Genomic DNA, 11,332 nt, shown 5'->3' with positions numbered 1-11,332 from the left:
CTTGGTATCAGACAAATGAAACTGTTATGTGAGATTATCATTTTTAATTTTGGATAAATTGCTATAATACTAGATGTCAACCACTAAGCCAAGCATGGGAAGGAGGGATGGGGAGAGAATGGGGTGGGGATCGGGTGGGGGCTGACTGGGCGATGTGTGCATGTATGTCTACAAAAGTTTGTATCCCACTATGATGTATGAATACAGTGCACCAATAAAATAAAAAAAAAGAAAAAAAAAGAACAGAATAGTGACTATCTCTGCTTTTAGGAAGTAACAGGCACCCAGACTCCAGGATAGTACTGAGACTAGTGACACAACAGTCACACGAACTGGGAATGACATTCTTTGCACAGTGCCCTCCTCAGGGCACCCTTGACCTCTGCGTTCCTCAGGCTGTAGATCAGAGGGTTCAGCATGGGGTTGAAAAAACTATAAAATAGGAAAAGGATCTTCTGCTGCTCCTCAGGGTGGCGGGACTTGGGGGCCATGTACATGACGATGGCGCTGCCAAAGAAGAGCCCCACCACGCAGAGGTGGGAGGAGCAGGTGGAGAAGGCCTTGCTGCGGCCCTCCCCTGACTGGATCCTCAGGATGGCGACCAGGATGCGCGTGTAGGAGACCAGCACAAAGCCCAGGGGCCCCACTAAGGTGAACACGCAGGCTGCAAAGATGACGACTTTGTTGAGCCTCGTGTCAGCACAGGCCAGCTTGAGGACGGACAAGATCTCACAGAAGAAGTGGTTGATTTGATGAGGCCCACAGAAGGGCAGCCTCAGCATGAGGCCCACGTGGACCAGGGCCAGGAGGGATCCACACACCCAGGAAATGGTAACCAGGGTTATGCAGACTCTCCAGCTCATGATGGCAGAATATCGAAGGGGGTGACAGATGGCCACATAGCGATCATAGGACATCATCACCAGCAGGAGACATTCTGTGATAGCAAAAGCCAAGAAAAGAAAGGTCTGTATCATGCAGCCAGCGAAGGAGATGGGCTTGGCTGGGTCCAGCATCTGGGGCACCGTGTTGCAGGCGTAGGCCATGTCGACGATGGCCAGGTGGGAGAGGAAGAAGTACATGGGGGTGTGCAGTCTACAATCCAGGCAGATGAGCCCAAAAATAGTCCCATTCCCCAGGAGGGTGATGGTATAAAAAAGAGAGAAAACTCCAAAAAGGACAAGATGCATCTTTGTTCCAAGAGAAAATCCCAGTAGAATGAACTCTGTGACCATTGTCTGATTTTTCTCCATTTCACTATGGAAGAGAGAATCAGATAGCTATGAGACAAAGTCATTTTAAGGAATACCTTTCACTTATTTCATATTTTCAGGTTTATGGAAAATTGTAAACACTGTTAAGCTCATTAAATATAAATACATACATGAAGTATGACATATTGAGTTTTTAAATCTTCTGTCCTTCAGCTAAATTTTAATTTGACATCCAATTTTTTGAAGAGAAATATGTTACCAGTTACTAATTACCTAGAGCCATAGCACTCTAGTACCACAAATAAAATAAAATAAAACCTACGTATAATCGAGAGAAAAGCAGCCCAGAGATAAAGAACAAAATTCTATCAGGCAACATGTAAAAGAGAGTTTGGGGGCCTCCAAAACTGTGTTTTTATGCAATCTTCTCGAGGCAGAACAACGGATTTGACTAAGTGAATCAAACATAATCAGCTGTATGAGGTACTTGTTTGAAGAAAGACTTGGAAAGAAGACCAGTGGTCAATATACAGTGCAGACATTCAGCAGAGGGTCAGTATTAAGCGTATTAAGGTCCCATAAACAGTGATCTTCCAGAGAAGAGAATGAGGAGACCAACATCCTATCTACAATCTACATGGATGATTGGGCGATCAGTGATCAGTAGCCCTTCCAAGTAAGATCTCTGATTAGCTCTTTTTACTCTTGATTTCATGTTCTCTACTCAATCGTTTGGCAATAATTTATTTTATTGGGTAGGTGTTTCTACAAAGTACTGTGTTGATTAGCAAAATTCTTTGCTTATTTTAGGGTTAGAATTTGGAATTTAAAAGATGAATATTTAATTATTTTGGCATATTGTTCGTCCTAGTATGATTTTGGACAGCATAAACAGAGTTCCTGAACAAAATTTCAAAATCTGGATCTTAAATGTTGGGACCAGAACAAGGACCTATGTATCCTCATTTAATCAAGATCAGGGGAAAAAGACAGGTTACTTACTAACAAACCAGGTGATAGACACAGGTCACTTTCTCAATAGCAATGAGATTTCTACTTCCTTATAAGAATTATTGATAAATGACCAAAGCACCTTGACACAAAATATATCTAAATACTATGTTGTAAAAATTCCTACTCATGACTCACGCTGATTGATGTTAAATTAATATTTTTTTGTGGTTGACAATTGTCTAAGTTTATTGTTAAATAAAACACATAAAACATGAGAAAATATTTGGCTATGAGAAAGGGATCCCAATCTACTCAACTGTAAAACACGAATTTTCTTTCTCTCAACTTTCCTCTTCTTCCCTTAAGTTGAAAACATAAAGGGGAAAAATGCCTGTAATCCAGATTTTTTTTGAGAGCCACACTGGAGGATAGATGAAAAAGGTCAGGGTATAACAGCTCCTTCCAGCAAAGCACTCCTATTGTTTTAATCTTGATCCATTTTAAAGCAGTGAAGTGGCTTGTATATTATATTTTATATTGCTGGAAATTAATATACATTTGTTGAGAATATTTTGCTAAATGTGGTCTCACTTAGTAAAGTGTCTGCTACAAAGCCAAGGGTCATACGTGTCTCTCATATGTGTAAGCTAGAGAGAAAACAGGAAGCAAAAGGGACTTTGGGTTATTGAGGAGAGTGACCAGTGGAAGAGTGGAAGGTGACAGGGGAGGGAGATGCGGAGAGGAGAAGGAAGAACTAATGAGAGAAATGGTTCAAATTATGTTGTGTCCGTCTCTGAAGCTGTCCTTACCAATCTCGCAGTTATGAAGAAGGGCAGCAGTGGGATGGGACCTGAAGGGAATCATACCACCTGAAGGGAGTCACACCAAGACCTGGGTGCATGTTTGTGTGACTTTGGACCTCACCAAGATGGATAATTACAGTGCACCAATAAGAGTGTAAAAATAAGATATTTCAGTGGCTAAAAAGACAAATATAAGCAAGCAAATAAACAATTATCAGTGTCCTCTGTGATAATCTGTTTTGTTTTGTTTTTTGTGGTACCTGGGTTCCTGGAAACCCTTCTATCTCCAGGCTACACTCCCAGACATACACACACACACACACACACACACACACACACACACACACACATACATATATACACACACACATATATATACATATATATGTATATATACATATTTTCTATATATATTATATATATTTTTAAATTTGGAAACAGGGTCTCTTAAGTCAGCCAGTGAGGCTAGCTTCAAACTTGCGCAATCCTCCTGTCTCCACCTCCCAAGCGTGGGGATTACCAGTGTGCACCACCACGCCTGGCCTGATAATCTGTTTTTTAAAAATATATATTCTACTATATATGAGGTCAAGTTGAGCCTATTACTTCTAACAGGAATAAAATACTGCCATTCCAAACTGCCTCATCTCTGGTGATCTATATAAATTAAGATTCTTAAAATTTAATAAAAGCAATTAGAAGATTCACATAGTACTAAATACTTAAATTAGGAAACACATTTCTTTTATCCATTTTGTTCTTATTTTATTTGATGCCTCTGTAGCATACCTAATATAAGTTAATAATCAAAGAAAAACCAAACATTAAATTTCCAGGGAGTTGAAGGGAGGGAAAAAAGGTGACTCTACACTGAAATATAACTTGGTTTCAAAGGTAAATTTCAAGCATCACAATGTATATTAACTTAAATATGTGCAAATTCAGAATTAAAATGGCAAAATGTTATGGAGTTAATAAATGATAAATCTGAAATTCTAAAGTAAATATGTAAGGTGGAACTTATTTCTTTACGTATGAAGAAAATATAAAAACTTGGTGGACTCTGTATTTTAAAAAGTAAATCTCAGAAAAAGTAAATTTCTGTTTGATGAATTGACACATTTTTTAATAGTGGAGAGGGGGAAGCAGAATCCTCCAAATGATTCCCTATTTTTAATCTATAACTCACTTTAATTGTTGGGCTGTTTCCTTGTAAGTTATAAGGGAGACCTGGCAACTAACTTATCTTATTGAATTTACAGTTGTAAGCTGAGACTTTACCAAGTTGTCTCATAGGGTAAGGTATGCAATTTTTGTAGGTATAGGTACTATTCTGTACCTGAAAGAAGAACTGAGAGTCATTCACATACCTATACAATCTAGTCAATAGCACATTAAATATAGACCGTGACTGGTCATATTTGCCTGTGTACTGGGTACTATAAGAAGCACAAGGTTTAGCAATTAGCGGGTTCTGTTCTTGTGAAGGTTTTATTCTGATAATGTGCTTGAGAAGGAAGAAAGAAATTAACACAAAGATAGACATTGGAAATAAAAACCTTCTAGAAATAAAAGCGTTACTAAGGCAATATCAACGGTCTCATTCTTCACTCTGCCACATTGTCACCTATCACCTCTGTCCCTTTTCTATCCTCTTTCTGTCACTGCCACAAAGAAAATAACTTGTCCTCGTGGCTACTGAAATTCGAACATGTACACTTTTATTGAGGACCATCTAGGTGCCGGACAGTCTTTAATGCTAAATGCTATACTCAACGACAGGTAAGTATAAGATAAAGATTAAATATCCATTTGGTTTTATAATCATCATAAGAAATATACCCTCTTAATTTCAGTGTGTGTTATGGCTGTGCTGACAAGAATGAAGTGTATAATTTGTAAAATAACCAACATAGGTTCATTTTTATGAAATGTAATATCACTGCATAGTACTCTAATATCACTGCATAGTGTACTCTTCTATAATTTTTTTGTGTATATTATTGCATGTATTCCAACTAAATCCATAATACAAAAATGCCTTACTTCTTAGTATCATCATTCTCAAATACAGTTCTAACGCATATTTATTTATTCACCCATGAAGCAAAAATGCTAACTACTAAGAACCTTTACATAATTTGTCCATAAGTGGGGCATTTATTTGCTCCATAGAACTCTTAGAATAGAATATAAAGGGTGAAGCCTACATATTCATTATTAGTAGAGATAATTTACTTCTCTTACGATTCTTCAAGAGTGGCAGTAACAGAGTGAGATTCAACCAAAGACTAGATATTACAACATATCTAAAAAGAATGTGGTGGTAAAGTAAAATAATGCAACCTGGTTATTGTCCACATTTGGACTCAAGGAACTCAGGAGAAGCACCTGGATGTTGGAACATGGGTCCTGTTATCTCGGAGCTTTTCTGAGCGCTTCAGAATCCCGGCTTCTGTACCTGATTGAAATGCAACATAATCTGCAGAAAAAAGGTTTTATTCTCTGATGGAATCAACCTACTTGGAAGCTCTTGAGAATTCACTGGAGGGGCTGGGCCATGAGATTCTTAGAGTACCTGCCTCTGCTGGGGAAGAAGAGACAAAGCAATTGTCTTTTTCTATTTCTGTTCTTCTCCCCAGCAGGACACACAATTAAGAAACACAGCCAGCCACAGAGCACACCTCTGAGACAGTAGCTCTCATTGGAGCCCTGAACACTTGGCACTGTTTGCATCTCAGGAGTCCCAGCATGGCCCTCATTCATCCCCCAGTCTCCAGAGGGTTCAGGAGAACCTGCAGGAAGAAGGACCAGGGTAGCGTGCTGAGCTCCTGGCCTTAACCTCTGCACTCTAGCTTCTCCCTGACATCATCTGGGTCCCTGTGCTGTAGCAGAAGTGGAGAGAGAGAACCATGAAAATTCTGTGATAGCACTTCAAGGTGTGGAGATGCTGTGCAGAGATGGATTGTGAGGCATGGGGCCGAGTGGAGTCCAAAGAGAGGCTGAGGTGTCCCAGTGAGGCTCTGCCTGATGAGTCTTCTGGCATCTAACCCATCAATCAATGTAGGTCATCTGTTGCAAGTCTTCTCTGATCTCTATTCTCAAGTAGGGAGATTCTGAGTTGTCTCTCCTGAGAGTGGAGGAAAGGACCCTCTCCAAAGGAGCATCTTACATCTTCTGAACTGAGAATATTTTTAGTTAATATATTGTTATATCTATGTATTTTACTTTGTCATTTTACTGGACATAGGTCACATGTCATTTTGGAAAGGTCATATCAATTAATCATGCACTTTTAAACTACTTCCTTTCTTATGTGATTTATGACTCATTCATTTTAATATATAAATTTGGGGAAAATTTGTCACAGTTATTCAATTTTGAGAATATGCCACCCTGTGGTCTGATACTACATATCCACTGTGAGATTAAACAAGCATTTAAGGTCACAAAATGGGCTCCTGATCTTATAAACATCTTGGGAACACCTAAACCATTGGAAGGTTCTCCTTTCTTCATATGTTTCTGGGGAGCCACAGAAAATGTAGAAAAGTAAATGTGGAAAGTAATACGTAAGAGAGAAGTGCAGTAACAATCTAAAACAGTGCTTGTAGAAATGGTAGTTCTTTTAGGACATAGTTGTATATTCAATATAATAAGATCATTAGTTATAAAAAGTTATTTTAATATATATTAAGATATCTGTATGAAATTTTAGAATATTATATATGCATATATATGTATGTGTGTGTGTGTGTATATATATATATATGTTTTAACCCAGGGGCATTTTATCTTTGGGGCACCCATCAGCCATATTTTATTTTTTATTTTGAAACAGGGTCTCACTAAGTTGTGGAGGGCCTTGCTATATTGCTAAGGCTGGCCTCAAATCTGTGATCTTCCTGTCTCAGCCTCCCAAATACTGAGATTACAGGCATATGCCACCATACCGAGCTCTATTTGAGGGTCTAAAATTTTAAAAATTGAAAAGAAGAGAAATTAAATATAAGTGTTTATGATGCCAAATTTAAACCTTGTGATATAAGTAATTTTGAAATTATTTTCTAGGGCATATCAAACTGTCAAGCTTAACTGTGTGGGTAGTGGGTTTTGAAACTTTTTAAAATTTTAGTGAGAAATTTTGTTATATTTTGAAAACTCTGAAACAGATAAATTATATTGATTCTATGCATTGGGAAGACACAGAAGAATGTACACAGTATATATATATATATATATATATATATATATATATATATATAGAGAGAGAGAGAGAGAGAGAGAGAGAGAAAGAGAGAGAGAGAGAGAGAGAGAGAGAGAGAGAGAGAGAGAGAGAGAGAAAGAGAGGACTGAGCCTAAGGCCTTGTAAATGTTTAGTAAGCCTTCTACCACTACACACCAGCTTCCATATATATTTTTAATCTCAGATTTGGAAGATTGTGAAATTGAAGATTATCCTCTGAGGTTCTCCAGGCATGCTGATTCAAAATGAAGCTAAGAGTTGGGTTCATTATCTCTAGAAGCTCTACCATTGAAGAGTAGAGACAATGACCTTCACTACCTGCAGCCAGAGCACAGTCCTCACAGGCTTGTTTGGGATGCTGGGCTCAGAGTTACACCCTCTGTAGAGGATCACTTTGCAGGAAAAAAAAAATTAAAACAGTTTGCAATAGAAAAAGTCTTAGAAAATATTCATAGTAAATCAACTAAGTTCAGGACCTCTTGTTCTAGAAAACAGTTAAGTTGTAATCAATTTAAGAAAAAAACCATGTGATGAAATAAGTGTAGAAGGCATTGCCTAAAAAAACTATACAACTAAAGCCGGTGTGGTGGTGTATGCTTGTAATCCCAGTACTTGGGAGGCTGAGACAGGAGGATAGGGGTTCGCAGACAGCCTCAGCTACTTAGTGAAGCCCTTTACAATTCAGTGAGACCCTGTTTCAAAGTAAAGAAGAAAAAATAAGTCTGGGGGTGTAGATCAGAGGTCAAATGTCCCTAGGTTCCATCACCAGTACCACAAAAACCCCCATAAAACTATAAAATGCTATTTTTCTAACCAAATTTTTTCTTTTTTTTTGCGGGTTTGGGGATGGAACCCAGGGGCATTTGCCATCTGAGCTACACCCCCTGCCCCATTTTTATTCTTTTATTTTGAAACAGGGTCTCCCTAAGTTGCAAAGGTCCTCACTAAGTGGCTGAGGCTGTCCGCGAACCACAATCCTCCGGTTTCAGCCTGCTGAATGCTGGGATTGCAAGCAAGCGCCACCACACCCGGCTTAACCAAATTCTTTCTAACCAAAGCTTTTTCCTTCCCCTGAAATTGAACTCAAGGACTTTCTATCTCTGACTGACACACCCAGGTTTTTTTATTTTTTGAAATAGGGCTTCACTGAATTTCTTAGGCTGGTCTTGAACATGAAACCCTCCTGTCTCATTCTTTCAAGTAGTGGGATTATAGACATGCACTGCTGCGTCTAGTGTACCCAAGTATTTTTTTTTTCAGTTTGTACTATTCTAACACAAACTGTGAGATCGACAGTGAGGTATCTAAGATGCAGTCATTCACAAACCTTTTGGGCCACAGAAGGCATTTATAAAGTCTTCTAGAGGGATTAGCAGCTTGAAGTAAACATTTTGGGAGACAGGGAGCTGGATCACAACTTGACAAGGCTATGATAAAGGGCATTGTTTTGGAACTGTGTGATTTCCAAATCCCTGGTAGGGATTACCTGCATCATGATTTACTGTTGATAATAGTTGAAGAAAGAGATTTCTAGAATTTATCCTACATGTACAGAATTAGCCATCTGGTAGAAAGGCAGGAGACAATTCTATCTTAAATAAGGTTCAAGGTAACTTGGTTGCTGTGAATGGTTAGGGGGCTCTGGGAATGTGCTTTTCTCAGTCATATTAACCACAATGCTGATGCCACCATGTTTTCATGAGCCTCTCTGGGTCCCCAGCACTCTCCTCAAAGCATTTTTTACTTCTGAGTTCCTGAGACTATAGATCAGGGGGTTAAGCATGGGATTAAAAAGGCTGTGAAATAGCAGGAGATATTTCTTCTGCTCCTTGGGGTTCCCATACCTGGGCCCAACATACGTGATAATGGCTGTACCATAGAAGAGTCCAACCACACAGAGGTGGGAGGAGCAGGTGGAGAAGGCTTTTCTTTGACCTTCTCCTGACTGGATCCTCATAATGGCACAGAGGATGCACATATATGAGACCACGATTGAGGAGAAAGGTCCCACAAGCACAGACACTGCCCCGCCCAAGACCATGTTCTCATTGATGTGGGTATCTGCGCAGGCTAGTTTGAGAACAGCCATGATTTCACAGAAAAAGTGGTTAATTTTCTGGGACATACAAAAAGGTAAAGGTAGAAGTAATACTAGGTGAACTGAGGACAGAAGGATTCCAATGGTCCAAGAAGCCACTGCCAAGGCAGTGCAGACTCTCCAGCTCATGATAGTAGAATACCGGAGGGGGTGGCAGATGGCCACATAGCGATCGTAGGACATCACTACTAGCAGGAGACATTCTGTGATAGCAAAAGTCAGAAAGAGAAAGGTCTGTGTCATGCAGCCAGCGAAGGAGATGGGCTTGGCTGAGTCCAGGAGGTTCAGTAGCATCTGGGGCACCGTGTTGCAGGCGTAGGCCATGTCGACGATGGCCAGGTGGGAGAGGAAGAAGTACATGGGGGTGTGCAGTCTGGAGTCCAGGCAGATGAGCCCCAGGATGGTCCCGTTCCCCAGCAGGGTGAAGGCGTAGAGCAGGGAGAAGAGCACAAAAAGGAAGATCTGCATGCGTGGGCCAAGAGAAAATCCCAGCAGGATGAACTCTGTGATGGATGTTATGTTGTTTCCCATATCCCTGTGATGGAGGAAACTGAGTTAATTAATAATCATGGTTTAGAAGAGTTTATGCAAAGATTTATGTTAACCTGATACTCTTTTGTGGGTAGAAAAGTGTCCAGAGATGGCTGCAGTGATTTTCCGTTTTTAAATGAATATTTAATAATTTTATTTGGTAACCTTAAAGCAAATTAAAAAGAAAAGATACATATTACACAATGCACATATATTTCTTTTGGAAGTTGCTAATATTTTAATAAAGGTTATTTGAGAATAAATATATTATCTGATCCTAATCTAATACATAACTTACTTTATTTGATGTATTGGGCAACCTCATATTTTTCACATAAATTCTGCTTTACTGGATTTTTTTTATTATTCAGTTATTATCTGTTTCTTTTCCCAGAAACAATGGAACTTAGCTAAAATACATGTCAAAGTTTGAAAACCACATTAACTTCAAGCTTTATTTGGAAACTTTATTCCTTTCTTCCTTCCTTCCCTTTTTTTTTTTTTTTTTTTTTTTTTTTTTTTTACTTTTTGGTGGTACCGAAGATTGAACCCAGGGGCATTCTATCTCTGAGATACACCTTCAGACCTTATTTTAGTTTTTTTTTAAATTTTGAAACAGAGTCTCACTAAATTGTTGCTTAGGCCTTTCACTAAGTTGCTAAGACTGGCTGCGAACCTTCAATCCTCCTGTCTCAGCTTCTCAAGTATTGTGATTGCAGGCCTGCACCACCATACCCAGCTTGGAAGGTTTCTTTAAGGGTAAAGTTTGCCAAAGTTAGATACACCACTGGCTAAATGCACCATTAGCCATTCACCTCTTACCTCTGTGTCCACATACACTTTCTACATCTGTCTCAACTGTCATACCCACAATAAATATTTCACACAATCCTTTATTATGTAAGTATAAAGGCTTAGTTTCAGCATAAACTCTTATTTTTTGCTATTTAGTTCTTCACAGTTGATGTGTAGATTAACATTTCTGTGAACGATTGATGGATTTGTGCTGTGTTATTATCGAGACAAGAAAACTGGGTGGTATTTTACTCAATATAGATAAATGCTCTAGAATACAGTTGTGGATAATGTCTCTGCAGGTGATTGGCAACAGCTCATTTTCTTCCATGAGAAGTGTTGAGTAAGGCAATAACTTATCTTTTGTGAGAAATTCTGCAGAAGGGGGTCTCTAAATTCTCTGAGACTGACTAAATCTCCTTTCTAAATCTGTGATTCCACAGTAAAAATTCAAATGCAAACATGATATTTTTCCTTTTAACTTAAATTTTACTCTCAACTTTTATTTAAAATCAACCTGTCTGGGAAATAGCAGGAATGAGCAATTATTCTCAATTTAATGGTCATAAAATTATAAAATCTGAGACCGAAAAAATGTCACAATAAGTCATTCTATTTACATTAGACTTCTGCTATTGCCATCCCAAAAATAAGTGCCTATTTAGACTGGTGAAAATAAAATAATAATCAG

At 38.8% G+C, this 11,332-nt stretch overlaps 1 protein-coding gene across 1 annotated transcript; it reads right to left on the bottom strand.

Annotated features, from left to right (window-relative positions):
- Nucleotides 1–212: 212 nt before the first annotated feature.
- On the bottom strand, nt 213–9,846 carry LOC308266896 (uncharacterized protein; the record flags this gene model as incomplete). Its single annotated transcript, XM_080701276.1, has 4 exons — nt 213–1,280; nt 4,311–4,410; nt 5,363–5,432; nt 8,922–9,846. The coding sequence occupies 4 exons, from the start codon at nt 9,844–9,846 to the stop codon at nt 324–326; spliced, it is 2,052 nt and encodes a 683-aa protein (XP_080557402.1). The 3' UTR covers nt 213–323.
- Nucleotides 9,847–11,332: the final 1,486 nt, after the last annotated feature.

The sequence above is a fragment of the Muscardinus avellanarius genome, assembly GCF_963383645.1.
Source record: "Muscardinus avellanarius genome assembly, chromosome: 9".
NCBI lineage: Eukaryota > Metazoa > Chordata > Mammalia > Rodentia > Gliridae > Muscardinus > Muscardinus avellanarius.
The sequence above is the reverse complement of the archived record's forward strand: the minus strand, read 5'-3'. Positions and strand labels throughout refer to the sequence as shown.